At 47.4% G+C, this 26,662-nt stretch overlaps 2 protein-coding genes and 1 long non-coding RNA gene across 14 annotated transcripts in view; 2 read left to right on the plus strand and 1 right to left on the minus strand.

The window, feature by feature from the left end:
- Window positions 1-9,547, plus strand: part of Polh (DNA polymerase eta) — a 41,266-nt gene extending 31,719 nt beyond the window's left edge. For all 5 annotated transcript variants that reach the window (XM_042266090.2, XM_076557746.1, XM_042266089.2 and 2 more), the window contains 3 exons: window positions 975-1,040; window positions 4,762-4,931; window positions 7,763-9,547. In XM_042266090.2, the coding sequence (XP_042122024.2) occupies window positions 975-1,040; window positions 4,762-4,931; window positions 7,763-8,609 (1,083 nt within the window). In that variant the 3' untranslated portion in view covers window positions 8,610-9,547. The remainder of the gene's footprint in view (window positions 1-974; window positions 1,041-4,761; window positions 4,932-7,762) is intronic.
- Window positions 9,548-11,620: 2,073 nt separating this feature from the next.
- On the minus strand, window positions 11,621-26,660 carry Gtpbp2 (GTP binding protein 2). 8 transcript variants are annotated; one of them, XM_076557750.1, is made up of 14 exons: window positions 26,078-26,660; window positions 21,060-21,134; window positions 20,482-20,599; window positions 17,187-17,213; window positions 16,491-16,675; window positions 16,070-16,178; window positions 15,705-15,902; window positions 15,271-15,445; window positions 14,903-15,122; window positions 14,465-14,600; window positions 14,266-14,324; window positions 13,544-13,715; window positions 13,067-13,231; window positions 11,621-12,867 (listed from the first exon to the last, which is right to left on the minus strand). In XM_076557750.1, the coding sequence occupies exons 3-14, from the start codon at window positions 20,581-20,583 to the stop codon at window positions 12,691-12,693; spliced, it is 1,725 nt and encodes a 574-aa protein (XP_076413865.1). In that variant the 5' UTR covers window positions 20,584-20,599; window positions 21,060-21,134; window positions 26,078-26,660; the 3' UTR covers window positions 11,621-12,690. The 8 variants fall into 8 exon arrangements, with proteins under 8 accessions (XP_076413865.1, XP_076413867.1, XP_076413868.1 ...); XM_076557752.1 differs by lacking the exon at window positions 26,078-26,660 and adding an exon at window positions 25,443-25,617; XM_076557753.1 differs by lacking the exon at window positions 26,078-26,660 and adding an exon at window positions 25,443-25,617 and having other exon boundaries at window positions 20,482-20,602.
- On the plus strand, window positions 12,664-17,759 carry LOC143269953 (uncharacterized). The gene is made up of 4 exons (XR_013046763.1): window positions 12,664-15,140; window positions 15,261-15,922; window positions 16,543-16,636; window positions 17,512-17,759. It is a non-coding gene; the product is annotated as an uncharacterized LOC143269953 (long non-coding RNA).
- Window positions 26,661-26,662: the final 2 nt, after the last annotated feature.

The following is a 26,662-nucleotide window of genomic DNA, read 5'->3' on the forward strand; positions in this document are numbered from 1 at the left end:
CGAAGTCTACTGGGTTAGATGACTGCCTTTACTTTATGATACCAAAAGGAACAGGAACTGCTTTTTATGTTGAAATAACTAGTTCAGTTTGTCGTTTATTTTCCACCACCACCCCTTTAAATCTAAAAAGGTATAAAATAGAACTGGCTGAAATGGACAATGGAGTTTGTCTTTTTTGTAGGTAGGAACTTCAAAAACCTAAAATATTGTGCCTCACTCAGTTTGAGTTCTTCCTTAGAATTGGACCATGGTAGAATTTACCCCATGGCACCGGCAGGAGAAGTGAGGTGAAAGGCTTGGAGCCTGAGCCTAGTAGAGCACACCTGTAATACCAGCACACAGGAAGCTGAATCGGCTACACTGAGATTAGAGGCCAACCTGGGTTGTAATATCTATCCCGACTAAACAAATTGTGTGTTGCACATGTGTGTGGGTGTATGTGCCTTTACATGCATATGTAGACACCAGAGGAAGCTATCAGATGTCCCTCTCTATCACCCTGCCTTATTCTCTTGTTGAACCTGAAACTATGCTGGCAGCCAGCCAATCCTAGTGACCTTCTTGTCTCTGTCCCACTAGACCTGGGTTATTAGGTCCATATGTAGCTATCCCCGACTTTGTACTGTGGGTGCTGGGAATTCATATTTTTATCTTATTCTTGCATAGCAAGTGCTCTTACCTAATCATTTCCCTTTCCCAATAATTTAAGAACATTTCTATTCTTGATGTTTAGATGGGTTTTTGCTATACAGCCCAGCTTTGAACTCATGATCCTTCTGCCTCAGCCTCTAAAGTCTGGGAGTACGATGTGCCTGACTGAAAATCTACAACTAGAGGAAGACAGAGTTCTGAGATCTTCATGATCTAGTTATAGAGCTCCAACAGTGGACAAACTGCTCTCTAGTTCTATATGTCTACTTAAATGGAAGATGAACTTCAGAGGTTTTGTTGTTGTTTGTTTGTTTGTTTTTTAGGTACAATGGTGGCTGTTACAGTTAGCCCTGGAACTTGAGGAGAGACTGACCAAAGACCGAAATGATGTAAGATTTTTTTATATTAGTCTTTGGGGTTTAAATGCCACATGCTCCTACCCTATGGAGAAGGAACACAGAGAAAATAGCATCAACCTAGGGAAGTTTAAGGAAGTTTATTTGGCCAGACATGGTAGTGCATGCTTTTAATCCCAGCACTAGGGAGGCAGAGGCAGATGGATCTCTATGTTGGAGGACAGCCTGATGTACAAAATGAGTTCCAGGAATCCAAAGCTACATAGAGAGACCATTTCCCAGAAAAAAAAAGTCCAGGTAGGGAAACAGAGGCAGGCGGTTCTCTGTGAGTTGGAGGCCAGCCTGGTCTACAGAGTGAGTTCCAGGACAGGCAGGGCTGCACAGAGAAACCCTGTGGGGGATGGGGGGTAGTAGTATAGGCTCAGCCTTAAACCTATAGTCTGCCTGGCTCCAGGCTCCCAGCTCACAGGATACAGGCATGAGTCCCCAAACTTGGCTGGGAATTCTTTTTATCCTCTCTTAATACAGGCCCATCAAACAGAACATCCTGGGGCTGAGGATGCAACTTAGTTGGTAGAGTGCTTGCTTAGCATGCTTAAATTTCTGAGTTTGACCCTGGGCACCCCACAAATACCAGGGATTAAGCTCATCCCTGACAAGAAAGACAGGGTATTAATCAAACATTAGACATCTGACAATTTCTTCTCTAAGTATCTTTGTTTTGTTTTGAGACGGAGTTTCACTGTGTAGCCTTGACTGGGTGGAACTCAGAGTGATCCTTCTGTCTCTACCTCCCAAGTGCTAGGGTGGGTGTGGTCTGCTCCCTGCCCCGACTATGTATACTTTATCTACATAAAGTACATCTATCTAAATGTACAGTTCAGTGGGTTTAGCATCCTCCAGAGTTGTATAACTGTGATCAGTTTTTTTTTTTAATTTATTTATTTATTATGTATACAGAAGAGGGCACCAGATCTCATTACAGACGGTTGTGAGCCACCATGTCATTGCTGGGAACTGAACTCAGGACCTCTGGAAGAGCAGTCAGTGCTCTTAACCTCTGAGCCATCTCTCCAGCCTGATCAGTTTTATTTATATATGTATTTTTTAAATTTTTTTGAGACAGGTTCTCCCTGTGTATACATGGTTGGCCCGAATGTAACATTACATAGACTAGGCTGTCCTTGAACTGACAGAGAGATCTGTCTGCCTCCGCCTCCTGAGTGCTGGGACTAAAGGCATGCACCACCACTGCCCAGCTATTTTCATGTGGTGTATTGGCCATTTGTACATCTTCCTTAGAGAAATGTTAGTTTTTGCCCTTATAACCCTAGTACTGTGAGTGGCGGAGACAGAAAGATCACTGAAGCTTGGAGGCTGCCAGGTTAGAAAGAAAAATGGTGAGCTGCAGTTCAGTGAGAGACCCTGCCATAGAGTGTAAGGCTGAGAGCATGGGGGGAGACGCTTGATGTCCTCCTCTGGTGGCCACGTGCGTCCATGCCTGTACATAGACACTCCTACGGCACGCACACACACACCTTTAAAAAAAAGACCATGAGGTTCTGAACTTCAGTTTTCTCTTGTATCTCTAGGTATATGTATATTACATCCAGTTGTAATTACAGAACTTTTCTCAACCAAAATTCTTTTGTAATTTATGTTCTTTCAAGATGCAAACTTCTATAAATGTGTTTTATAAACCACCTCCCAAATTGTGCTCTTAACTCATGGAGTTTTTGGAGATTCTCACTAGCATCTTTTAACTTTGAAAAGGAGCCTTACATAGACTTTTCATTGCGTACTCTCCATAGTGATCTTTGTTTCTGGTTGCTGACTGTAGCCTTCAGATGCTCACACTTGACTAAGAGGCAGTGCTTGCTGTCTCTAGAGGTTTTCCACGTTGTGTTCCACAGGTGGCCGTGAGAAGGGAGCGCTAGGACGAGCCTGCTGTCTAAGAACATCAGGCAGGAGGGAAGCGTGTGTCTTCGCTAGCCTGAGCTCACTTATCTAGAGCGGGAGACTGAACTTCAGCTTCTTCCCTCATGCACCACCATGCCTGGCTTATCCCTTCTAACTCTACAAACTAAGCTAGAGCCCCAGTCCCTATCCTGTATTTTCATATTCTGTAATAATTCATCACCCAAATTCTGTTCTTTTTTTTCAGTGCTGGGGATTGAATCCAAGATCTTATATGCTTTTCTATCATTTATTTCTTTTATGTACATTGGTGTGAGGGTTTCATATCCCCTGGAACTGGAGTTAGTTATTAACAAAGACTATTGGGGTTCAGCCCCTTTATAGTATTCTCCCAGAGTTCCAGAAGAGACACTACCAGTGGTGATTAATTACCTGGAGGGGTTCTCGAACACATCTATATACACGGAACTCTTTAGTCCATTCACTTTATTCTTCTGAGTCAGTTCTCTCTATACAGCTTCAGTTCTGTTCTCATACTTAGCTCCTCTCTGTCCCTTCTTCTGCTGTTCTCTCATTTTTCTAAGTTCCTTCCGTCTTCATTCCCTCCTCTCTCCCCAGTCCAGTTTAAATCCACATACAAACTGCAAATCTCTGGCTCCCCCACTTTGTGCTCAGGCAGGGCAAGTCTGCTGGGTAGCTAGGAAGCTTGCATCATAGCTTGATGCACCTGGTATGTGAAAGCCCTTTTGTTCTGAGTTAATTGTTAAAGGCGGAAGTCTGGAGATACCAATAAGGCTATGAGAGAAAGGGTTAAGCTTAATTTGCACAAGAAACAAAACCTTGTACCTAACATCCTCCTGGCATATGGATTATTGCCTTATTTCAGGAGACTATTGGGTGGTCTGGAATGTTTATCTCTCTGCAGTCTGTCCTTGAAATTGAGAAATATCTCAGATAAAAATGGTTTTGTCCAGAGATGGCCCTAGCCGGGCATTGCTAATGACAAATAATTACAGAAAGGTCTGAAATTAGGGGTCTGACTGTGTGACTGCTTTTAGCACAGTTGGGAGATGTATATCCAAATACTTTAATTGTATAAGGGAAATTGTGCCCAATGAATGATCAAACACACTGTTCTAGGAATGGAAAAGCTACAATAGCACACGAGAAATTCATAGCTGGAAATGGCTAATATTCAAAAGCCAGTATCACCAAGACTCCTTAAGCCTGGCTTTATCCTCTGGAAGGCCCTTGGCTTCTTCCAGCTAAAGCTTTGTCATAGTCAGCTGAATTCTGACTTCATATTTCTGCAGCCCACAATTATGAACTGCCTGCCATATAGGTGCTAGGAATTGAACTCGTGTCCTCTAGAAGAGCAGCCAGTGCTCTCAACGACTGAGCCATCTCTCCAGCCCCCCATATATGCTTCTTATGTCTAAAAATAGCACAGAATTTTTTTGTGAAATCCTGTAGTCAGATTTTTATTCAGAAATGTTACAATAGTCTAGTACTGGATCTATATGCTTAGTAGGTGTTTGGTATGCATTTATATTTTATATAAATAGGTACTAGAATAGCCTCTTTTTTTTTTTTTTTTTTTAAGAAAAGGTCTTACTATGCAGTAAGTATTAGCTTACTTGGAACTTGCTATGTAGACCAGGATGACTTGGAACTCACAGAGATCCATTTGCCTCTGCCTCCCCAATTTTGGGATTAAAGGAGTACACCACCATGCTCAGCCCTATTCTTGACTTTTAAATTGAATTTCCAAGTCTTTCTGTTACCCTACAGATGCTCTCGGTAACTGTTTCTGGTCTCAATCCTTTCCCACCCACAGAATGACAGGGTGGCCACTCAGTTGGTTGTCAGTATTCGTGTACAAGGAGACAAACGTCTCAGCAGCCTGCGCCGCTGCTGTGCCCTCACTCGATACGATGCTCATAAGATGAGCCAGGATGCTTTTGCTGCCATCAGGAACTGTAATACTTCTGGAGTCCAGACTGAGTGGTGAGTCTCCTTTTCTCAGTTTATCTTCTTAAAATCAAGAAAAGAAAAAAGCCATTTTGTGACATAGCTATAAGATCAGTGAGCCTCTGAACTTCATGTGGGGTAGTTCCTTTGTGACTCAGACTAACACCACCTCTTAGAGGGGTGATCAAGGTCTAAGGAAGGTGATAAAAATGAGCAAGTTCAGTTGTAGGGTTTTGTTTGTTTTTCCTACATTTGGTCCATCCTGGTACCCAGGGGTATATTGGTAGCTAGAAGACAACATGAGCCAGTACCATTCCTGCCTGTACCAGCATGCCATCGTCAGGGAAATGACTGCCTGCACCTGGGACTAAGCTGTTAATACACTTGGGAACTTGTTGCTCAACCACTTGACTGTACCTTTAAAACACCTTTCATGATTTCTCCCTCCCCTCCTGATGGACCCAGGGTCTCTTGTGCATAGGCAAGCAGTCTACCACTGAGCTCCAGCTCTTCAAAAGTGACCTGCTATATAAGTTCTACTAGTGTTATATGTCGTGTTCATTAGTAAATTTCACCTCTATTGTGCATAAACGTAGCAAAGACATAAAACCACTGTTTGAACCATGTTTATTTTTCTGTCCTGAGATTGCTTATCAGGAATTTTAAGATAGGGACTCCTGTATTCCAGGCATTGTAGCCAGAGATGACTTAAGATGACTTTGTACTTCTTTGTTTGTTTGTTTTGTTTTAGAGATAGGGTTTCCCTGTGTAGCCCTGGCTTTACTAGAACTCACTCTAGACCAGGCTGGCCTTGAACTCAGAGAGAACCACTTGCCTCTGTCCCGCCCCAAGTTCTGGGATTAAAGAAGTGTGCTAACACGCCCGACTGGACTTTGTACTTCTGATCTTGCCTCCATCTCCCAAGAGCTGAGATGACAGGCTAGGACTATCACAGGCCTGGCTTGTGAGGTGCTTGGAGGGAACCCAAGGCTTTAGCATAGGGGCAAAGCACTCCACCTCAACTGAGGTACAGCCTCAGCCCTGAGTCAAGGTTCTGAGTTCTATCCCCAGTTCCTCACCCTCATCTTCCAGCCTCTGTCCCTAAGAAAAACAAGGCATTTTCTAGCCAGTCTTAATGGCACATGCTTATAATCTCAGTACTCAGGGGTCATCCTTGGCTACAATAGTAAGATTTTGTCTCAGAAAACAAACAAAAAAAAGATATTCCAAATTCATTATGGCAGAAATATAAATTCATCATTGAAGATTATAAAATATAAAAGTTCAGTTCCCCTAAGGTACTGCTTATCTAAATATATTGATATTATGTGCAGAAAACTGTAACTTTTACTTTCTGGTATAATTGCTTATCTACAAATATTAAAGTTACACAGAACCAAATGATAACTGTGGAAACCTTTTTTGGAAACCATTACAGAACCACTAACATTCCCTGATTATAATGTGGTCCAAAGTATAAAACCTGAGAATAGTGTCACATTTCTTTTGCTCTTTGAGACAGTGTCTTGCTGTGGAGTTTAAGCTGGCCTTGAACTCATCATCTTTCTTTACCTTGGCTTTAGTACTGGATTTCAGGCATATGTTACCATATTCAAGTCACAGTAACTTAAAAACAGCATTTGCTCTTTAGCTGATTGAATTGCTAACCTGTATGTAAAAGCATGTTTTATATTCTGAAACTCAGTCATATGAAAATTTATTTAGGGGCTGGAGAGATGGCTCAGAGTTTAAAAGCAGTGACTGCTCTTCCAGAAGTCTAGAGTTCAATTCCCAGCAACCACATGGTGGCTCACAACCATCTATAATGAGATCTGATGTCCTCTTCTGGCCTGCAGGCTGAACACTCACTGTATACATAATAAATAAATAAAACTTTAAAAAAAAAAGAGAGAGAGAGAGAAAGAAAAAGAAAATATATTTGGGCAACAAGACATAAAGAAAAAAATTTTTTTTTTCAAGACAAGGTTTCTCTATGTAGCCCTAACTGTCATGAAACTTGAAGTGTGCCAGCACCTGCCTCCAAAGTACTGGAATTAAAAGCGTGGGCCACCTTGCCTGGCAATAATTTGAGTCCTGAAGATTAACCTAGGTCCTTGAACATGCTAGTGCTCTGATACTGAGCTTCACCTTCAGATTTTTCATAATGAAGAGCCTTATAAGAATATAATAAGGTATTTTACAGCAAATTTCTTGAAATGTTTCCCTTTTTTTGTGGGGTGGGGGGTTGGCTTTATTTTTCAAGATAGTGTTTCTCTGTGTAACTGGTCTGGCTGTCCTGGAACTTGCTTTGTAGAGGCTGAGACTGAGATTGGAAACCAAAAGCTTGATAGAGAATTTCATATTGAAAAATTCTAGAGTTATGGATTAGAATTGGAATTTGTTCCCTACTAATTTGTGTATATGTGTGGCATAATTCATGGTACTATCTGTGAAATCTCTGAGTTGGTTCTACAAACCAAACTCAGGCTATCCAGCTTGGTGGCAAGTGCCCTTACCCACTGAGCCAACCAGCTATCGAGCTTGTTTTGGAGTTGGGGATGACCCTGAGCTCTGATTTGCTTTCTTCTCATGTTGTTTCCTTGAATAAAATTTGTGTAGCCCCAAGCCGCCTGTGGTGGTGCACACCAGCACTCAGGAGGCAGAGGCAGGCTGATCTCTGAGTTCAAGGCCAGCCTGGTCTACAGATAGAGTTTCAGGACAGACAGAGTGGTTACACAGAGAAATCCTGTTTCAAAAAAAAAAAGATTTCCTTTTGTGGTAGAACCAGAACTAGTCATTTATTAGTTGAATCTGGGCTCTTAAAACAGTGACTTGGTAACTTCTTTGTTCCATTACTTTGTACACAGGTCCCCTCCCCTCACAATGCTCTTCCTCTGTGCTACCAAATTCTCTGCCTCTGCCCCTTCAGCTTGCACAGACATCACCGCCTTCTTGAGCAGTGACTCAAGTTGTCAGCCAAAGTTGCCAACTGCCAGCTCTGGAACTAAGAGCCAGGGGACTGGTCCAGCTTTGCCCACCTCTAAAAAGGCAGCTACATCTCTGGAGTCTTTTTTTCAGAAGGCTGCTGAAAAGCAGAAAATGAAAGAGCCTTCCCCTGGACCTCTTAACATGTCCACAGACAAGTCACCAGCCAAGTCCTCGCTACCATTCCAGACCAGCCAGACTGCAGGAATTGAGCCCTTCTTTAAGCGGAAGAGGCTGCTGTCACAGCAGCCACAGCTGAAGAATTCTTCAGCTCCTTACCTTCCACACAAGGACTCTGAAGGGGCATCAGGCTGTTTTCCAACAGAGTATGCAGATGGTGGTCCTCTTTGTGAAAGAGTGTTGAAGCCAGTATCCTCTAAAGCAATTTCTACAGACGTGGATGTGGCTGGGAACAGTCCAAACATGCTTGATTCTTCAGTTTACAACTCTGAGGAGGTGGCCCAAAGGGCAACTGAGGACCAAGTGATCTGTGAGAAGTGTGACTCCTTGGTTCCAGTGTGGGACATGCCAGAACACACTGACTACCATTTTGCACTGGAGCTACAGAAGTCTTTTTTACAGCCTTGTACTTCAAAACCCCAGGCTGTTCCTGCCATGTCTCCTCAAGGCAAAAGAAATCCCAAGAGTCCTTTGGCTTCCAGTAATAAACGCCTTAGGCCCCATGGCATGCAGACACTGGAATCATTTTTTAAGCCATTAACACATTAATGCTGCCTCCCTCAGGCTTGCAGGAGAGCTTTACTGTCTTATTTGTAACTTGAGATGGAATCATGTTGATTTCTCAAGGGAATCTATGAATTTTTTAATATAAAATTAGGCTAAGTTTCTCTCTTCCAATGGGATTCTGATCCTGTTGCTGTCCAAAATGTTTTTAAGCTTTAGGGAGACACTGTCATAAAAGGTGTAAGGAGCCTTGGCAAACTCCTTCAGCTTTGAGCTATCTCACTTCATTATCTGTAAAACTGAAGACCATTTTTTATATGTATATTTTGATATATTTAGAGGTGTAACTAAAGAGATACAGCCCCTCAAAAAAGGAAAAACAAGTCCTAACTTTAAATTGGAACAGAAAAGGGGGGGAGAGGGGTTTGGGAATATAGCTCAGTGGTGGAACACTGGCCTAGAATAGCATTTAATTCCCAGTACTGGAGGGAAACAAAACAAAACAGTACTATAAACATGGGCAGATCCAAAAGGCTCAAGTAATGGATTTAATAAGTAATTTTCTTAATGAAATGTGTAGTTTTCTTCAGCCACCTAAGTGTTGGGATTAAATCTTTTAGGCTTTTCTGATATGACCTTGAATTATATATGAAACCAGGTAGTAGGTTCAATGAGTAGGAAGATAAGCATACATATCTCTCTTCCCATACATAAATACAACTTCATTTTACTTATTTATAAATTGGGCCTTTGTATTTTACTTCAAGGGGAAGGTTTGAAATTCACTGTGTGTAGCAGGAAATGACCCCTTCCTTTGAATTCACTGTGGCTTTTCCCCAGCTCAGTTAGTAGCTTCTTAAGGAAGGCAAGAGTTCTTGCAGTGCCGTGCACATAGTATGTTATGTTCTTCATATTGTGAATGTATGTAGTAAAAAATTATACATGAATTGCCCAAACTAGGACAATAAAAATGTACTCTTTGAGGACCTGCCTGGCATGCTTTTATTCCTCTAAATGTTCTGTTACTGTAACAGTGTGGCCTACTGGTGATTGACATTGGGGTGGGTAGGCTAGGTTAGACTGTCCTCACAACTGTGGCCCTACTTCCGTTTTCTGGGGCTGGGATCATAGGTGTATACCAGCATGCCTATGCAACTGTCACCTCCTTTTGGTTGTTCTGAAAGTTGGGGTGACTGGGAAGGAGTTATAGAGAAAAGTAATGTGTGGCCAAGTGTTTTGTATGTGCTTATAATCCCAACACTTTATAGAGGGCAGAGGAAGGAGAATCAATCTGGAGTTAAAATCATCCCTGGCTAGATAACAAGTCTGAGGCAACCTGGGCTACATGAAAAGGGTAGGGGATTGGGGGCTGGAGAGATGGCTCAGAGGTTAAGAGCACTGGCTGCTCTTCCAGAGGTCCTGAGTTCAATTCCCATCAGCCACATGGTGGCTCACAACCATCTATGATGGGATCTGATGCCCTCCTCTGGCCTGCAGGTAGAACACCATATACATAAAATAAATAAATCTTAAAACATTTATTTTTAAAGGGGGGGTTAAAAGGGGGACTGGGATGTAACCCATTGGCAGAGTACTTGCCTAGCATGACTTTTTAAAAGAGAAGTAACAAGCTAGATGTGACAATGTGGTAATCCTAGAATTCTGGAGGTGGAGGCAGGAGGACCTGGAGTTAAGTTCCAGGCCAGCTTGGGTAATTCAATGAGACCTTGTCTCAGAAGAGAAACCTAGAAGAAACTTAGGTGTCACTTGAATTTCTAGAGATAAGTCGGAGTCATGTGGAGGGTGGAGTGGACCAGTGGCAGGCAGAGCCAGCAGTATACCTTGTTTTCTTGGGCAGCCCTGCCCTACTGTATGTACGTACGTGTCTTTGGAGAGCAGACAGGCAGGCCTTTGTCAGTGTTGGGGAAGTGTTGTCTGTGCTGCGAGATGACCTTGCCTTCCTCGATGCTCACAGCTTCTAATACAGGGGCACGTTTACCACAGGCTTCTTGGTAGCATGTTAAGCCAATGGTATTTTTTGTTTTCTGTTTTTCCAGACAGGGTTTCTCTGTGTAGCCCAGGCTGTCCTGGAACTCGCTTTGTAGACCAGGCTTTCCTCAGAGATCTGGCTGTCTGTGCCTCCCGAGTGGTATTTTTTTTAAAACCCTGTCAGATATGGTGGCACATAATCCTAGTTGAGGGAGAAGGCTGAGGCCACATAACCAAGAGCCTGTCTAAAAGTACTAGAAGTAGATATAGCTCAGTTGATGCCTAAAACTCAGGAAGACCTAGATTTGAATCGCAGCATGGGATAAAAGCAGGCATGAGCCATGCCTGTAACCCCAGCAGTTGAGAGGTAGAAGGATCAAAAGATCACCCTCAATTACATAGTTCAAGGCCAGCCTGGGCTACAGAGTTACCTCAAAAAAACAAACAACAAACAAAAACTAGCCACAGACTGCTGCATACGGCTTTAGACCACATGTATCATTTGCTTTGCCAGGGTTAGCATTCAAGAGTTCCTACTTTTGCCTTAGACCCTACTTGATATGGGGTAGTCAGAAAGGCTGGGAATAGAGCTCAATGGTAGTATCTAGTTAGCATGGATTCCAAAATCCATGCTAGTCTGAACACAGAAACAGGAAGACTGAGGTTTAGCTTACGTGCCTCGATGCTGCAAGAATCTAGTCTCTAAAAGTGAAGTGTGAGGACTGCGTTACCATTCATCTGAGTCTTCATCCTGAAGGGCTGGTACTCTAAGGGGAGGACTCCTCCCTTTGTTACCACTGACAAGTACACAACTTAAGTACAGTGCAGCTATTGGAACCGAAAAGGCCTTTCCACTTTATACCCTGCTCACTTGAAGAACAACGCAAAACAAGTCAGAACACACAACGCCCATCTGTGGGGGAGATGAAAAGAATGGCCGCTGAGATCAGGGAGGACTTCTTTCCCAATTCAGAGTTCAACCATGGCAGGGTGTTACTTGTCTCTAATCCTGGAGACAAGTCTAGCTTTGGAGGCTGAACCTGGGTCTTAAGCAAAAGCACAGAGTGTCCAATAAAACATTTTTATTTTGTACAATATATATGTGTATTTAAATATATATACATATATATATACACATGTGCAGAGAGAATCTTCAACCAACAAATCCCTGAGTTCGTGGGAACCCAGGATGCTAGCAAAGGGAAAGGAGGTTGTCCATGCCTAGGATGATATCTTTCCCTTTCCTCCTGGTTCCCGGCCACAGAGGGAAGGGGGTGGTCACTACAAATTACTAAAACCAGAGAAAGTTTATGTGGGAGCAGGAATGGGGATGAGGATGCCAGGATGCACAACTGTGGGTCAGATTCTGCAGCTACCAGGTTGGGAAAGGAAAACGTACTATTTGATCTAGCATGAAAACCAACAGATGGCCTGCAGAGAAAAAGAAACTGATGGACATGCAGCTGGCCTTTGGTGCGGCAAGCCTCAGCCTGGCAGCCCCACGCCTGGGCCGGCACCACAAATAGCACCGAGTGGGCCTCTAACAGGAGGATCTGGGGAAATGGCCCGTAAGTGAAGGACGACAAAACAGAGCCAGGCATATGCATCAGGACTCAACACAGGGTAGGAACACAGTCTTCCACGGTCTCTGTGCCATCTCTTCAGTCCCTGGGCCCCCTGGATGGCCAGGAGCACTGTCTTTTATCCACAGTCAGGTAGAGATGGGCAACTTACGTGGCCTTGAGAGGAGGTATAAAAAAGAAGTGCTTTCAAGGGCCACCCCAGTTATGACAATTCCTGAAGTGCAGAGGTCACACTGGTGAGTCATGCCCAGTCCTGATAGTGGCCCCAAGATGGCTATGCATCGTTCCCTCCAGTAGACAAGACCGTGCAGCTGCCAGGGTTAATGAGCCAACCAGGGGGCACACAGCTGAGAACTGCCCTCAATTGTCTTCTCCCTCTGAACTGCCTCTCCCTGGCCACACCAAGCTTGACACCTCTCCAGAAAGGCGGCACAAAGCAAGTGGCAGCCGACACTCTGTCTAGCCTATTAACACACAGAGCCGCCAACGGTGGGCAGCATGGCTGGAAGTCACCTTATGTATTGTAGGGACAGCAGCAGAGCTGTTTGGAGGACTCAGAAGCCCATGCTGGCCTGGGCTTCTCCTGCTGTGATGGCTTGCACATCCGTGACATGACCGATGCCCTTGGTAACACCCTCCCGGAAGAGCAGTTTGGCGCCCACCTTCAGGTATTCTGGGTGTTTCAGGAAACGGAAGCGTACCACTGCCTTCTCTCCTGTCCGCAGCTTGTCCTTCGGGAGAAAAGTGGTCACAGCCCTGGCCAGTGCCTCCTATCCCCCGTTCTCTGTCAGCCTCGGCCCCACCGCAGAGGCCCCCAGGTGGATGGGCTCAGGTAACTCTAGGCAAGTGTGACGACAGGGCCCCCTCCTGTATGGGGACAGAACACGGACATTCCCTGCAGAAATAGAGACGTGGCTGGGTCCTTCTCACCTTTGCATGGATCTTTTCCACCACTGCTGTCTGCCGTACGTTGCCCACATGTACCGTCACCTGGAATCCCCGCCGGAAGGTGGTGGCATGGAACAGTAGGACTATCTCTGCTTCAAACACTGAGCAGATGGTGGGATTCATCTCGGGGCTCACCATCACCATGCCCTGGGGAGGCACAGCCGCAGACCCAAGAAGGGCAGATCTGGCATTAGATTATTTCCAGCCACTCTACACCCTTCAGAACTCCTGAATCCCCCTTTCTTCTATATACCTCCAAAGAAAGGCCCCAGAGTACCATGGTACCCTAATTTAGGGACCTGTGTTTTGAGTATCCCAACCCTTTCAACAGTCTATATAACCAGGCCTACACTCCCGAGTTAGAGGCCATGTTTCCTTGGGTTTCTCCACATGCTTCTCATTCAGCATCCAGTCTTCCAGACACTTGCATTCCCTCTCCAACCCACTCGTCCACCTCACCTTGCGAAGCAATGCGCGGTCAAAGTCTCCGAGGGCTAGTGTAGCAGCCTGACCGGCTCGCAGCACACGGCAGGCAGAGCGGTTGCGCTGGATGCTACACACTCTCAGCTCCAGGAAGCGGCCATCGTCTGTCGGGCCTACCACCAGCTGGTCTCCCTCACGGCAGATCCCACTGCAGCCCAGACAGCAGCAAGTACAGTATCAGCACAGGTCCCTCCGATTCTTCCGCTAGGGCCACTCAGAATACCCTTGCCCTTGAATTGGGGCAAAAGAACCCTAACTTCCAGCCTGGAAGTAGAGATGACTGCCTTGTCCAGCCTAGCATTCAGATTCGGAAGGCCAGCAGTAATGGCGGGCGGGCAGAGGCACACCTGTGGCTTGACTAGCACCAGCTCACGAAAGAACAAGTTACCCCCTTAGGTTTCATGCTGGAGTCTTTTCCTCATTTCCCGCTTTGAGATGTTAGGTGAATGCACCATTTCTCCCTAGAGCCCATGACCATGCTCTAGGGGCCTGGAGAGTTCCCTAAAGTAGCAATGCCATTTCTCTCAGAAGCCAAGAGTTCTAAGCTTCCTCTAAGTCTGGGAGTGAAAGCTAGTCTGCAAACAATCACGCCCTGCACATGAGATCAGCTCAACCCAGGGCCTCCCTCCAGGCCAGAGGTCAAGTACAGGGGTGCACAGGTGAGGGCTGAGCAGGCTGAGTAGCAACAAGACAGTCACCTGGAAAGTGTTCCTCCAACTACAGTCCCCACCTCTGGGACTGTGTAGATTTCATCCACCTAGAGTCAAAGAAAACTCAGTCAGTGTCCTGCCACCAGGGCCTGTAGGCCCAACCTTCGTAAACTCGCCCAGGCTCTGTCAGAACCGGGCCTGCCCTGCCCCCCCCCCCTGTCCCCCTTCTGTTTGATAGGCCGACCACCTGGAACTCTGTCAGCTGCTGCATGAGCTCCTCCTGTTCTTTGCTGTTGGTGAGTGGGGGCAGGATGTTCAGGAAGACTTTGAGAAGGTCCAGACTCTCTCCAGACACACTGGACAGTGTGAATATGGGGGTGACACTGTGGGGACAAATGCCTACGTGAGAACCGTCCTAGCAGCAGCAGTGGCCAGAGGCCCCCCATTAAAAGGTGAGCAGACAGCCCCTTTCTGACTGAGCAAGCCAGGGAATATGGACAGTTAATGTCTCCAAGGTCCTGGGCATCAGCAAAGCTCCGGGTCAACTCCCTCCCATAATCCCAAACTGAAACAGCTGAAGAACTGAACTAGAATGGATCTGGCCCTAGAGGTGGGACACCATGCTCCTGGACCCTGTGGCAGCCTTCCCTGTCCATCAAGGCTTTAGGGTGAGAGGCAGGCTCACTTGGGTGACTGGGCAAACTGCTGGGCAGCAGTGACAGCATCATCCTCAGAGGTGACCAGCATGGGGACCTTGTGGCAGCCAGGCTGCTTGAGGACCCGCTCCAGCTGGCGTACTGTCCTCTCCACTGTGGTCTTAGCACACAGGTCCACTTTACTGACCACGATGAAGAAGGGCACTTTCAGGGCCAAGGCCAGCCCCAGATGTTCCCGTGTGGTGCCGGCTACCTCACAGAAAGGAGGCAGGTGGCAGGAGAGAGAATTTGGGAGGAAGGAAAAGAAGAGTTGGTGTTGCTCCCAGCTCTGGGGGGCTCAGGGCAGAAGAGCGTCAGCTCCTCCCTTTGCCCTGCCCCTCTGCTCAGGGTCTCGTACCGATTCCAGTGTTGGCACTGACGAGGAGCAGGGCGCAGTCGGGGCAGTAGGAGGTGAGGCCGAAGATGGTGGTGTGCAGGTATTTGTGGTGGCCCGCCAGGTCAATGAAGGTGATCATCTTGGAGCTGCTTTCGCAGATCTCTTCTGCGGTCCGTGAGTCGCTGTAATTCACCACCTAGCCCAGGGCCAGGCTCTCAGTGCCCTGTGCGCCTCCCCGACCCTTCAGCAGTCCCTAGAGCCCTGTCTCACCGTAACCTTGAGCCCAGTTTCTAGTTCACTCCGTGGATTCTCACTTGGTTTTTAAGAGAGGGCTGTTCACAGTGCCCTCAGACTTCTCCAGAAGGTCTCGGTACCCTGCCCCCAGCCTCTGACCTTCACCTCCACCAGCCCATCCTCAGAGTCCGGCCCCACTGGGTCCCGCTGACCCCATGCACCTCTCCCTTGCTGTTAAAGCCCAGGATCTCAAAGCTGATGCTGGAGGTTCGGCCAGACTGAATCTCATGCAGGTGGCGGAAGAGGTTGAGCCGGGCCCGGCCCCGCCCGTTGTCCAGCTCTCCTTGGGTCAGGACGCCAAGCAAGGTTGACTTCCCTGAGTCCACGTTCCCTAGGACTGCCACACGGAGGTCTAGGAACTGTGAAGAAATGGGCAGAGGTGAATTCTCCAATCCTTCACCTCACACTGAAGGCTAAAGGGGCTGATGCTCTCTGGAGCGGGCCCTCGGGATCCTAAGCCGGTGAAAAGCCGAACACCATGGGGCCTTCACTGGGAGGGAGAACATGGGACTTTGCACGTGCTCACCTGTTGGTTGTCAGGAACCTTCCGTACCAGCACCTCCGTGATCTTCCGGGGCATGTCACTATCATAATCCACTTCTCGCTCCCGAAGAACAGTGATGTCTGCCCCAACCCTGTCATAGAAAAGCCAGAGCTGCCATATTTCACATGTATTCCCCCTAATCCAGCCTGGCTCTGGACCACAGAGCTCCTGACACCACCTCACTTCCACCACCGGACAATCCATCCCTGGACAGCTCTTCTGAAACAAACATCTTAGATGGAAAGGAATGGGGAGCCGGGGCACAGTGAGGAAGTGAGAGCACTGCCTGGACTCACTCTGACCTTCTGTCAGAGACTGTTCTAGGGGGGCCCGGCCTGACCCCAGCCCCTCTGGACCTGGCTGCCCGGGGACGCGTGGGGGAGAGAGGGAGGAGGAAGCATACTTCTCTGCCATCCGGTGCAGGGTCTTGAGGGAGGCCCGCATCTCCTCCTCAGCCAGCCCCACCAGCAGCCCGTTGTCCTCCACCCCGATCTGGTAGACAGCCTCACCGCGTCCCTCCTGGAGGCGCCACTTCATCTGCGTCACCAGGTGCTCAAAGCGGTACTGGGATGGGTTCACCAGCTTCAGCTTGGGACAGGCGTGGGGTCATGAGAAGAAGGGAGCAGGGCCGTTCCTCCCAGACTCCAAAGGTGGTCCCTTCCTGTCCTGTACGATAACCAGCACCTTTCTTTTCCACTTAAAACCCTTGCCCCCGGGGGTGGAGAGATGGTTCAGAACACTCAGGTCAGGTGGCTGACAGATGCCTGAAATGACACCTTATTCTGGCCTCTGAGGTACTGGTACTCAGAAGCACGTACATGGATCGTGCGCGTGCACACGCACGTGTACACGTACACACACACACACACACACACACACACACACACGCGCGCGCGCGCGCGTTAAGAATCAAAAAACCAAAACCAAACCCTTACCCCTGACCACACTAGCAGTGAGCGTGTCTCTCCCTGACACAGTGGGGTTCAGAGAGCTCGGCATGATACCATGCAGCATGAAGTTGGAGGGAGATCAAAGAAATCACCTCACACTGACAAGGGTAACTACGGCATTCCCTTCTCCTCCCCAACCTAAGACTCACTTTATATTCGATGTTTCCATCTTCAGCCTGAAAAGAAACAGGAAGCAGTTAGTGCGCTGTTCAGACCCAATCCCTACTTCCTCAATTCCCGGTGACCCCGGGCATCTAAGGCAGGAAGCAAGCCACAGTGGCACCTGCCCATGCTCGAATCTGCCAAGCTCTAATGTGGCCTCTAAAGACACTGCAAAGCACCCATTTATGCAAGGACAGGATCCTAGATCCAGCATGTTCGTTCTAGATGCCAGATCGCCCGCCCCCCCCCCCCCCCAGTCTAACACTGCTGTTCAGTCTGGCTGCTTTGGTTTTGGTTTCTTTCTGTGTTCAGGTTGTTGACTGACACGGATCTGGTAGACACCACTTCCTTCTTGCCCATCCCTCTCAGCTGATGCCATCAAGTGTAAGAGGCTACAAGTGACTCTGGACCAGAGCCAAAGTGTGAGCTCAGCACGGGTCACTACAAACTGACTGAGAAGGAGGCCCGACAGAGAGGAGCAGAACTCCAAAGTTGGGGCTTACACAGACAAAAGAAACAAGAAATGTATTAAAGGGACAGACCCCACAAACTGAACTGACTGTGCCTTTTACCCCTGTTCATTCCTCAGTTGAGGTGAAACTCTGAACGCATAAGTTCTTCTCACAGCAGCCACCTTTTGGGCTGTGTGCTCACCCCACCCTCCACCCCCTGTACAAAAGGTTAGGAGATCTGCTCATATTGCACTTCTGCATTCCTCCTCTCTGGCCATTTCATTCTGTTTCCCCTTCTGTGATCATGCCATCTTTACAGTCCCTAGAGGAGTCTTTACCCATAATCTAACCCCATCGAGTGTGGTGTGCAGAAGCTCTTTTCCCAGCAACAAAGAAACCTTTTTACCCTTCTGCTGAAGATGACCAATTAGGATAGCTGACTTTACAGATGAGATCAAGATAATCTACGCCAATAGTTCTCAGAGTGTGGTTCTGGGACCGACAACATTAGCTTGTAAGAAATGCCAAATTCACTGGGTTAGAGGGTCAGAAATTCACCTAGAGGATCAGAAATTCTATGACCAGAACTACACTCTGGTTAACTCTGGTATATACTTAAAAGTCTGATAACCCTTCCCACTTTGGGTTCTCCTATCTTTTGTTTTTGAAACAAGGTTTCTCTGTGTAGACCAGGCTGGCATGGAACTCAGAGAGATCCTCCTGCCTCTGCCTCCTGAGTGCTGGGATTAAAGGTGTGCGCCACCACTGATCAGCTAGCTGGGGTATCCTATCTGAAGAGGAAGGAAAGTAATCTCTGCCTTAAGGACTCATGGAGTGGGTATATGGGGGCTCTCCTGTCTCCACCCCGCAACAGGACGAGGGAAGGGCAGAGGGCTAGTCTAACTGTTCTCCGGTTGTGTGTGTGTGAGTACCGAGAGGTAGAGAGGGAACACACTGCTCTTGTCCTGGCTACTCCCCTTCTCCCTGTGGACCAAGCTTAGAACAGCGGTGGTCACTCTGCCTGCCTTCTTATCCCAGTACAGTGTTCCCTCCCCGCTCCTGGCGTAGGTAGGGATCAGACACCCTCTGCTCTTCTTAAGGGGATAGGATTCCTGTCCCCACTTCTCCAAAGGTTACATTAGTGGAAGGGGCAGTCCCTTCCCGAGGTCCTGACACCGAAGAGGATCGTCTAGTCTTGACGCACCTTTTCTAAAGGGTCCTGAGACAGGAGGAGGGGTTCTCTTTCCCAGTCCTTCCTCCCTGGGGTCCTGACACCGGAAAGGGGGATTAATTATCTCTGTCCCGCCTCCCTGGAGTCTCGGGGACCGGAAGGAGTAGTTTCCTACGGCCCCGCCACTCTTCAGGTGCTCACCTCTGGGGGCAGGTACGGAGGGTTGTTGGCTTTACCTCCTCTGTTCCTTCCGTTCTTCTTCTTCCCCTTTGGGCCCCCGCAACTGCTGCTACCGCCGGCCCCCCGAGCTTTGAGGTTTCCGCCCATGGCCGGGCCTCCTCCGGGCCGGCAGCAGCCGCCGAACAGCTCCGATACCCGCGAGTCCATCCGCCGCTGCCACCAGCCCCCCGCCCGACCCCTCCCCCCCGCCACTGCCGCCGCCCCTACTGCCACCGCCGCGTCGGGCCAGCCGGAGGAGAGCGGGGTGTGGCCCAGCGCAGGCCACGCCCCTGCCTCCCTGGCCTCCTGGTCGCGTCAGAAAAAGCCGCAGAGCATCAAGGGATATTGAGTCCGCGGGCCTGAGATTTCGTACTCAAGAATGTGAGCCCGAACTACAATTCCCAGGAAGCATCACTACACGGGGGCCGCAGGTGGTTTCGGGGGCGTGGGTAGCAGGCGCGCCTTGCGCGCAAAAGCCTAAGGGAGTTGTAGTCCGCATTCCATTCCCTGGTCGGCTAGCGGCCCCTTTTCTAGAGGCAATAGGAAAGTCCTGCGACCTGATATTGAGGACAGCCACCGGAGACAAAGGGCTCATATCAGAATCGAACTGGGTTTGACTGCTCAGCGCGGATTCCAGACGACAAGTTAAAATTCAGGACAGTTGGACCTGACAGCCTGCTGGCTCCACTTCTGCCTCAGTTTCTTCCCTGACAGCTGGCGTGCTGTCGAGTGAGTCAGGGCAAAAGCCAGGGCGGAGGCAGATGGTAGTTATAGCATAATTAGAGCTGTTATTGTGACGATGATTATGCCACCCTTGCACCGTAGTCACTGCTTTATTACTTGGCTGGCACAGGCCGGGGGCTGGTTTTAACAGCCCCAGGCAGCGCGGTGGCCAGACACGTGTCCAGAACCCATAAACCAGCCTGCTGCTTTAGGGTTTTGAGGATGCCTACAGCAAGTATCTCTCCTCCCCTTTGTTTTGATGTTGAACCAATCCGGGAAGAACGAGTTTAGTTTAAAACTGGTCGAGAGGAGGGGCTGGCCCCTACTTGAAGGGCGGAGCTGGGGTTCCAGACACGTCAACCACCAGGGGGCGGGGTAAGTGGCCAAGAATAGAAACTTGTCCGAGGGCCCCAGGGAATTCTTGACTTGCCTTTCTAGCCAAGTCGTCTCTCCTGTCCTTTAGAATTCTGGAAGCGACATAAACCAGTGTACAAAAGGCACCAAAGGGACAGAGTGGAGAAATAGAATTGCATGGTCAAGAGTCAGGACGCCAGGGTTCAAATCCTAGCTCCGTAGTTATCTCATGACTCACAGTGTGTCCACTCACCTCTCTGCACAAACAACCAGGTGTTCATACATAGACAAGAAATTAAACAGCTTTTGCCTCCAGAATTCTAAAGTTTCCTCGGTAAAGTAGGAACAGCAACAGTGTCTTACCTCTGGTACTCTCTGCAGGAGTTCAGACCCCGTGGAGTGTGTGTCTTCATAGGTCCACATGGAAGAAGATGGGTCTATTGAGCGTGTAGTTGCTGTCCACATTAGGTAACTTCCACACCTGCTAGATCAGAAGAACCAAAATCTGAAAAAAGGCCTTGAAGGTCTAGCCAATTGCGTGGGTCTTCAGGGAGGAAAGCAGGTGTCTTTTCTGTATGTCCTGTATGGTTGAGGACAGCCTTAGCTGGGAGCCCAGGAAGATCAGGAAAACTGTTTTTAGAGACTGAGACTAAAGAACCCAAGAGATCCCAAAGGATGGGAACTGAAACGTAGAGGTATACCCCACCCACACCCACACCTTATCACTACTAGCAGCCCTGGGCCAGAACAGCTGCCCTCAACAGCCGGAACCTGCTGCACTGAATGGATAACGTTGTTTTTTTTTAATATCCAGCGACCTTCCAGCAGTCCACTTTTAACACACAATTTCATTCCACCCATTCCAATCCCCATATCCCCTTAGTGGAGACCTTCTTTTAAGAGGTGATAGGGGATAACCCATTCTTGAACCACTGACCTACCCACAGACAGAAGTGAAGGCTGAGAGAGGAGCAGGCCAACAGGATGTCTTCGAGGAGGAGGAGGAGATCAGGGTCCTGGGGAATGGAGGGAATGTAAGAGATCAGTTTCCTGCGTGGGTTGCTTATGAGGTGGTTGGCTATAGGATGTGTATTTGTATATATATACATACTGTGGTTATGTACACATCACATGTGAATATTTTTCCAGCGGGTAATGAGTCATTTGCTTTTATAGGTAGTACCTTTGTGTGCATATGCATTTTGTGAATGGCACCTTTGTATGTTCTGACTTACAGCAACCCTTTTCCTCTGCTTTCTTGGTTTCCAGTCATCCTTAATCAACCTCTTACGTTATAAATTATTACCCAATATATCTTTGAAGAGATTTAAAATTTTTTTATACTTGGAGCTAGAAAGATAGCTCAGTGGTTAAGAGCTCTTGCTGCTTTTCCAGAGGCCCAGAGTTCAATTCCCAGCACCCATGTTAGGTGACTTAGCACTGCCTTGAACTCCAGCTCCAGTGGACCTGGCCCCCTCTTCTGCCCTCCAAGAACGCCACACTTACAATCCCAGTTACAGACATACACACAGTTAAAAGTTAAATGCATTAAATTCTGCTTAGTCCACGTGCATTTGTGTACACTATGATGTGTACACTATGTACATGTGGAGATCAGAGGACAACTTGCAGGAATCCCCTCCCTATCCAGTGGGTTCTGGGACTTGAATTCAGACTTGGCAGCAAGTGGCTTTACCCACTAAGCCATCTTGCTGGCCCTGCTTTTTCAATTATACTAACAATTGAACCCAGAGCCTCGGTGCTTAATAGGCACAGACTCTTCCGCTGTGCTAATTTGCTAGCTTCCTGCAGTGATTTTCAGGTATTTTTTGTTTTTGGTGTGTGTGTGTGTGTGTGTGTGTGTGTGTGTGTGTGTGTGTGTGTGTGTTCTGGGATAAGAGTTTCTCTGTGTAACCCTGGCTGTCCTGGAACTCACTCTGTAGACCAGGTTGGCCTCACAGAAATCCACCTGCCTCTGCCTCCCTAGGATTAAAGGCGTGCACCACCACCGCCTGGCCTAATTTTATTTTTATTTATTTTTTATTTTTTTGGTTTTTCAAGACAGGGTTTCTCTGTGTAGCTTTGTGCCATTCTTGGGACTCACTTGGTAGCCCAGGCTGGCCTCGAACTCACAGAGATCCACCTGGCTCTGCCTCCCGAGTGCTGGGATTAAAGGCGTGTGCCACCACCGCCCGGCAATTTTTTTAATGGATCTCCCCCATTCCTGTTTCTCAAGCATTCTACTGTACACCTATATCCCCAACCCTATTTTTTACTTTTTATTTTGAGAAAGAGCCTTGCTAGGTTGTCCAGGCTAGTCTTGAACTTGTGATCCACCTGCCTCACTAGCTGGGATTATAGGCCTTCAGCACCAAACCTGGCTTTGTCTTGTGTTCTTTACTTGAAAAAGTTGCCACCATCGTATACTAAGATCTACATATACACCTATCTGATTTGGGTTCCTAACTTTTAAATTCTTTTATCCTATTATCAATTTCCCACACAGTACCTGCACCAAGAGTCTCATGTGTGCTAGGTAACCATTCTACCACTAAGCTACACCTCCAGCTCAACACCATATTATTCCCCCCCCCCTTTTTTTTTTTTAAAGAAATTGGGTTTCTCTGTGTAGCTCTAGTTGTCCTGGAACTCACTCTGCAGAACAAGCTTGCCTCAAACTCAGCGGTTCCAGTTGCCTCTGCCTCCCAAGTGCTAGAATTAATGATGCACACCACTATGCCCATCTTCACAGTATTTTTTGTTGTTGTTGTGTAAGTGTGTGAGTTGATTAGTACAAATGAGTTCGATGCCCTTAGAAGCTAGCAGAGGGTCTCCAATCCCCTGAGGCTGATTGTGACCCACTTTGAGTGGTTGATGGGAACTGAACCTGAGACCTTTGCAAGAGCAGTATGTACTCTTAACCACTGAACCATCTTTCCAGCCCCCACCACAATATATTAATCATTGTGCTATTACAGTATATTTTGGCCTCTGGTTCCTACTGCCTGAAACAAACTCTAGTTTTGATCTGTGACCTGGCACTTGTCTCTTTCTCCTCTTTTCTCAGCATTCCTTGGGGGCTTCCACTGGTTCTTTTCTCTCCCATGATCCTATAAACACTAACGGCTCAGGAGCCAGCTCCCTCTCTGTTTTCAATATCTTCTCTGGGTCATAAAATCTGAGTTCATATCGAGGACTCCCTCATACCTGCCAATATTCTAAATAGAGTATATTCTAAATATACTCCTACTGTATCCAAGAGAGATTAAACTCTTCCTATGAAAAGCTGAGCTTATCTTTTCTCCTTCTTTTCTAATATACCTACATCTCATATTTTGTCAGTCATTATACAGCTGGTCAGTCCTATGGATGCTAAAGTCAGAAACCTGCTTGTCTTTTTCTTTTTCATTTTTTTTTTTTTTTTAAAGAAAGGGTCTTGAGGGGCACCGAGAAGATTCAGTGGGTAAAGCACTTTCTGTTCAAGTCTGGTGACCGGAATTCCATTCCTGGAACCCACATAAGACAGGGTCTATGTATTCCAGGCTTGCCTCAAAGTCTCCACCCTACCATTTCTACCTCCTAAGTGCTGAGATCTCAAGCCATTGCGAGGCTGTGCTTGTCTTCCTGAGGGTGACTTTTTAGTTCTTCTCCTCTTCAAACCTAACATTACATTAAACTATATTCGAGACACTGTTGTTGGATTTTTTTACTCTTACTCTTTCTGCTCTTTATTTTTTTAGGGGGCCTGCTACCCAGCTCCCAAATAAATCACATGGAGTCTTATTGTTTCTTATAAATGCCTGGCCTTAGCTTGGCTTGTTTCTTGCCAGCTTTTCTTAAATTATCCCACCTACCTTTTGCCTCTGGGCTCTTTCCTTTCTCTATTTCTGTATCTCTTTCTTTACTTCTTAGTCTGTGGCTTGCTGTGTAGCTGGGTGGCTGGGCCCTGGAGCCCTCCTCCTCCTCCTCCTCCTCCTCCTCCTCCTCCTCCTCTCACTCTTTCCTCTTCCTTCTATTCATTCTCTCTGCCTGGCAGCCCCGCCTATCCTTTCTCCTGCCTCACTATTGGCCATTCAGCTCTTTATTAGACCATCAGGTGTTTTAGACAGGCAAAGTAACACAGCTTCACAGAGTTAAACAAATGCAACATAAAAGAATGCAACACATCTTTGCATCATTAAACAAATGTTTCACAGCATAAACAAATGTAACCCATCTTAAAATAATATTCCACAACAAGACACCCTTTGTCCCCCCTAGACAAAGACAGATTTTCTCTGTGTCACTCTGGCTGTCCTGGAACTAGTTCTATAGACCAGGCTGGCCTCAACCAAGTAATGAGCCATGAGACAGAACATAGACTAAAATAAATAGATTAATTTAAGTTATAAGAGCTAGTGGGACAAGCCTAAGCTAAGGCCAAGATTTCATAATTAATAATAAGTCTTTGTGTCATTATTTGTGAGCTGGCAATCCAAAGAAAAATCCGACTTCCTCAGTATATCTTTGTATTAGAGGAACAAGCATGTCCGTTTCATTAGTATGCAAATTTTCTTTTGTCTCTAATAAATGGTAAAATTATATGTATACCAAAGAACTGTTCTAGGAATCTATTTACATGTTTCTTAGCCACTTAGGTTGGGATGGATGGCATCTTTTGTAGTTCTGGGAATCAAACCCAGGGTTCACGCATTCTACAAGCTGAACCGTATCTCCAGCCAAGTTTAAAACAAACTTCTTTGATTTATTATCATCAAATGTTTGATTTGTATGACCATTTTTTTTTTGGGTTGGGTTTCTTGTTTTGTTTTTTTCAAGACAGGATTTCTTTGTATAGTCCTGGCTGTCCTGGAACTCACTCTGTAGACCAGGCTGGCCTTGAACTCAGAGATCTGCCTGCTGGGATTAAAGGTGTGTGCCACCACTTCCCAGCTGTATGCTCATTTTTTTATAGCTATCTACTCAATGTCAAATAAATACTAGGTGGGATGGATGTGGGGGTGCAATCCCAGCACTTGGAAAGCTGAGGTAGGCAAATCTGAGTTCTAGACCAGCCATAGCTACATAGTGAGACTTTGTATCAAACAAACAAAATTGGACCCTGGACCACTGTAGTCACCACCTCGAACTGATAAGGCTGCCTCATCTTCCCTGAAAGTCAGTCTCTACACTGTAGTAAGTGTAAAGGTTCTGTTTACAAAGTGTAAATTAAAATGAGTGTGTGTGTGTGTGTGTGTGTGTGTGTGTGTGTGTGTGTGTGTGCTGCTGGGGTGGAGGTGGAGGATGGAATTCAGGCCATCAGTTCTGGCTGCAGGTGCCTTTACCTTCTCAGCCATCTTGCTTGCAGGCCCCTTTACAGTGCTTCCGCGCTTTGTGTCTGTGTGTGAGCCTGTCCCAGAGTGGTGTGCGGGGAGTCTGTTCTTTCTTTTCACCTTGTGGGTCCTGTTTGAACTCAGGCCATCGGGCTTGGTGGCAAGCTTCCCAGGGTTCCTCACTGTCCTAAACAGAAAAACTTGCTAGGCAGTGGTGGCACACGCCTTTAATCCCAGCACTCAGGAGGTAGAGCCAGGCGGATCTCTGTGAGTTTGAGGCCAACCTGGGCTACAGAGTGAGTTCCAGGAAAGGTGCAAAGCTACACAAAGAAACCCTGTGGTGGTGGGGGGGGGAGAAAAACTTTACCCATCACCCTACAGGAGATCAAGTTCAAACTTCAGCATCACTTGAGGAGTCCTGCCATGGTCTGGCTACTGTTTATCTACAGCCTTAAAACATTAACTCTTAGGTTGGCAGTGGTGGCGCACACCTTTAATCCCAGCACTCAGAGGCGGGCTTAGAACTCTGTGAGTTTGAGGCCAGCCTGGGCTACAGAGTGAGTTCCAGGAAAGGAGCAAAGCTACACAGAGAAACCCTGTCTCGGAAAACCAAACCCCCCTCCAAAAAAACAAACAAGAAAACCAACCTTAACTCTTTTTTTGTTTTGTCTTTGTTGCTGTTTTTGAAACAGTTTCCCTGTTAGCCTTGGCAGTCCTGGAACTCGCTCCTACAGACATCTGCCTGCCTCTGCCTCCTGAGTGCAGGGATTAAAGGCGTGCGTGCCACCGCCCAGCAAAACCTTAACCTTTTATAATATGAATTTCTTCTAGTCCTTGAACAGAGAACATTGTCTCTCAAGCTCTCAAACAATAGGCTCATCCTTTGTACCTAGCTAACTTTACCTATAGGTCACAGGGCATACATTCCGGGACCACCCTAACTAACCCTCCCCAACCCGCTCTTGCCCACAGCCCTTGCACACGCCCACTGTCTAATGGAGATTGCCTTGACCGCGGCTGCGTCTCCAGCACCTAGGACAGGGCCTGGCGAAGGAGGCGCGCAGGGAGGTGCGCAGTGAACGGGCGAGAAAGGGGGCGCCCTTAGGAAGGCCGCCCCAGGACCCGAGGGTCGCCTAGGTGGGGAGAGCCAAGCGTGCCCTTCCCAGGTTTCAACTGAGCCAACTCCAGCCTCCACCGCCCAGAGGCCGCGCAGAGTCCCTTCCGGCCCGTAG

The sequence above is a fragment of the Peromyscus maniculatus genome, chromosome 21, assembly GCF_049852395.1.
Source record: "Peromyscus maniculatus bairdii isolate BWxNUB_F1_BW_parent chromosome 21, HU_Pman_BW_mat_3.1, whole genome shotgun sequence".
Taxonomy (NCBI): Eukaryota; Metazoa; Chordata; class Mammalia; order Rodentia; family Cricetidae; genus Peromyscus; species Peromyscus maniculatus.

Coding starts and splice junctions, on each gene's coding strand:
- Gtpbp2 (XM_006984958.3), bottom strand. CDS start 19,209: ATGGACTCGCGGGTATCGGAGCTGTTCGGCGGCTGCTGCCGGCCCGGA. Junction 17,214..19,023: donor CTCCGTACCTGCCCCCAGAG/GTGAGCACCTGA, acceptor GTTTCTTTTCAG/GCTGAAGATGGAAACATCGA. Junction 13,716..14,265: donor GTTGGAGGAACACTTTCCAG/GTGACTGTCTTG, acceptor TCTGGGCTGCAG/TGGGATCTGCCGTGAGGGAG.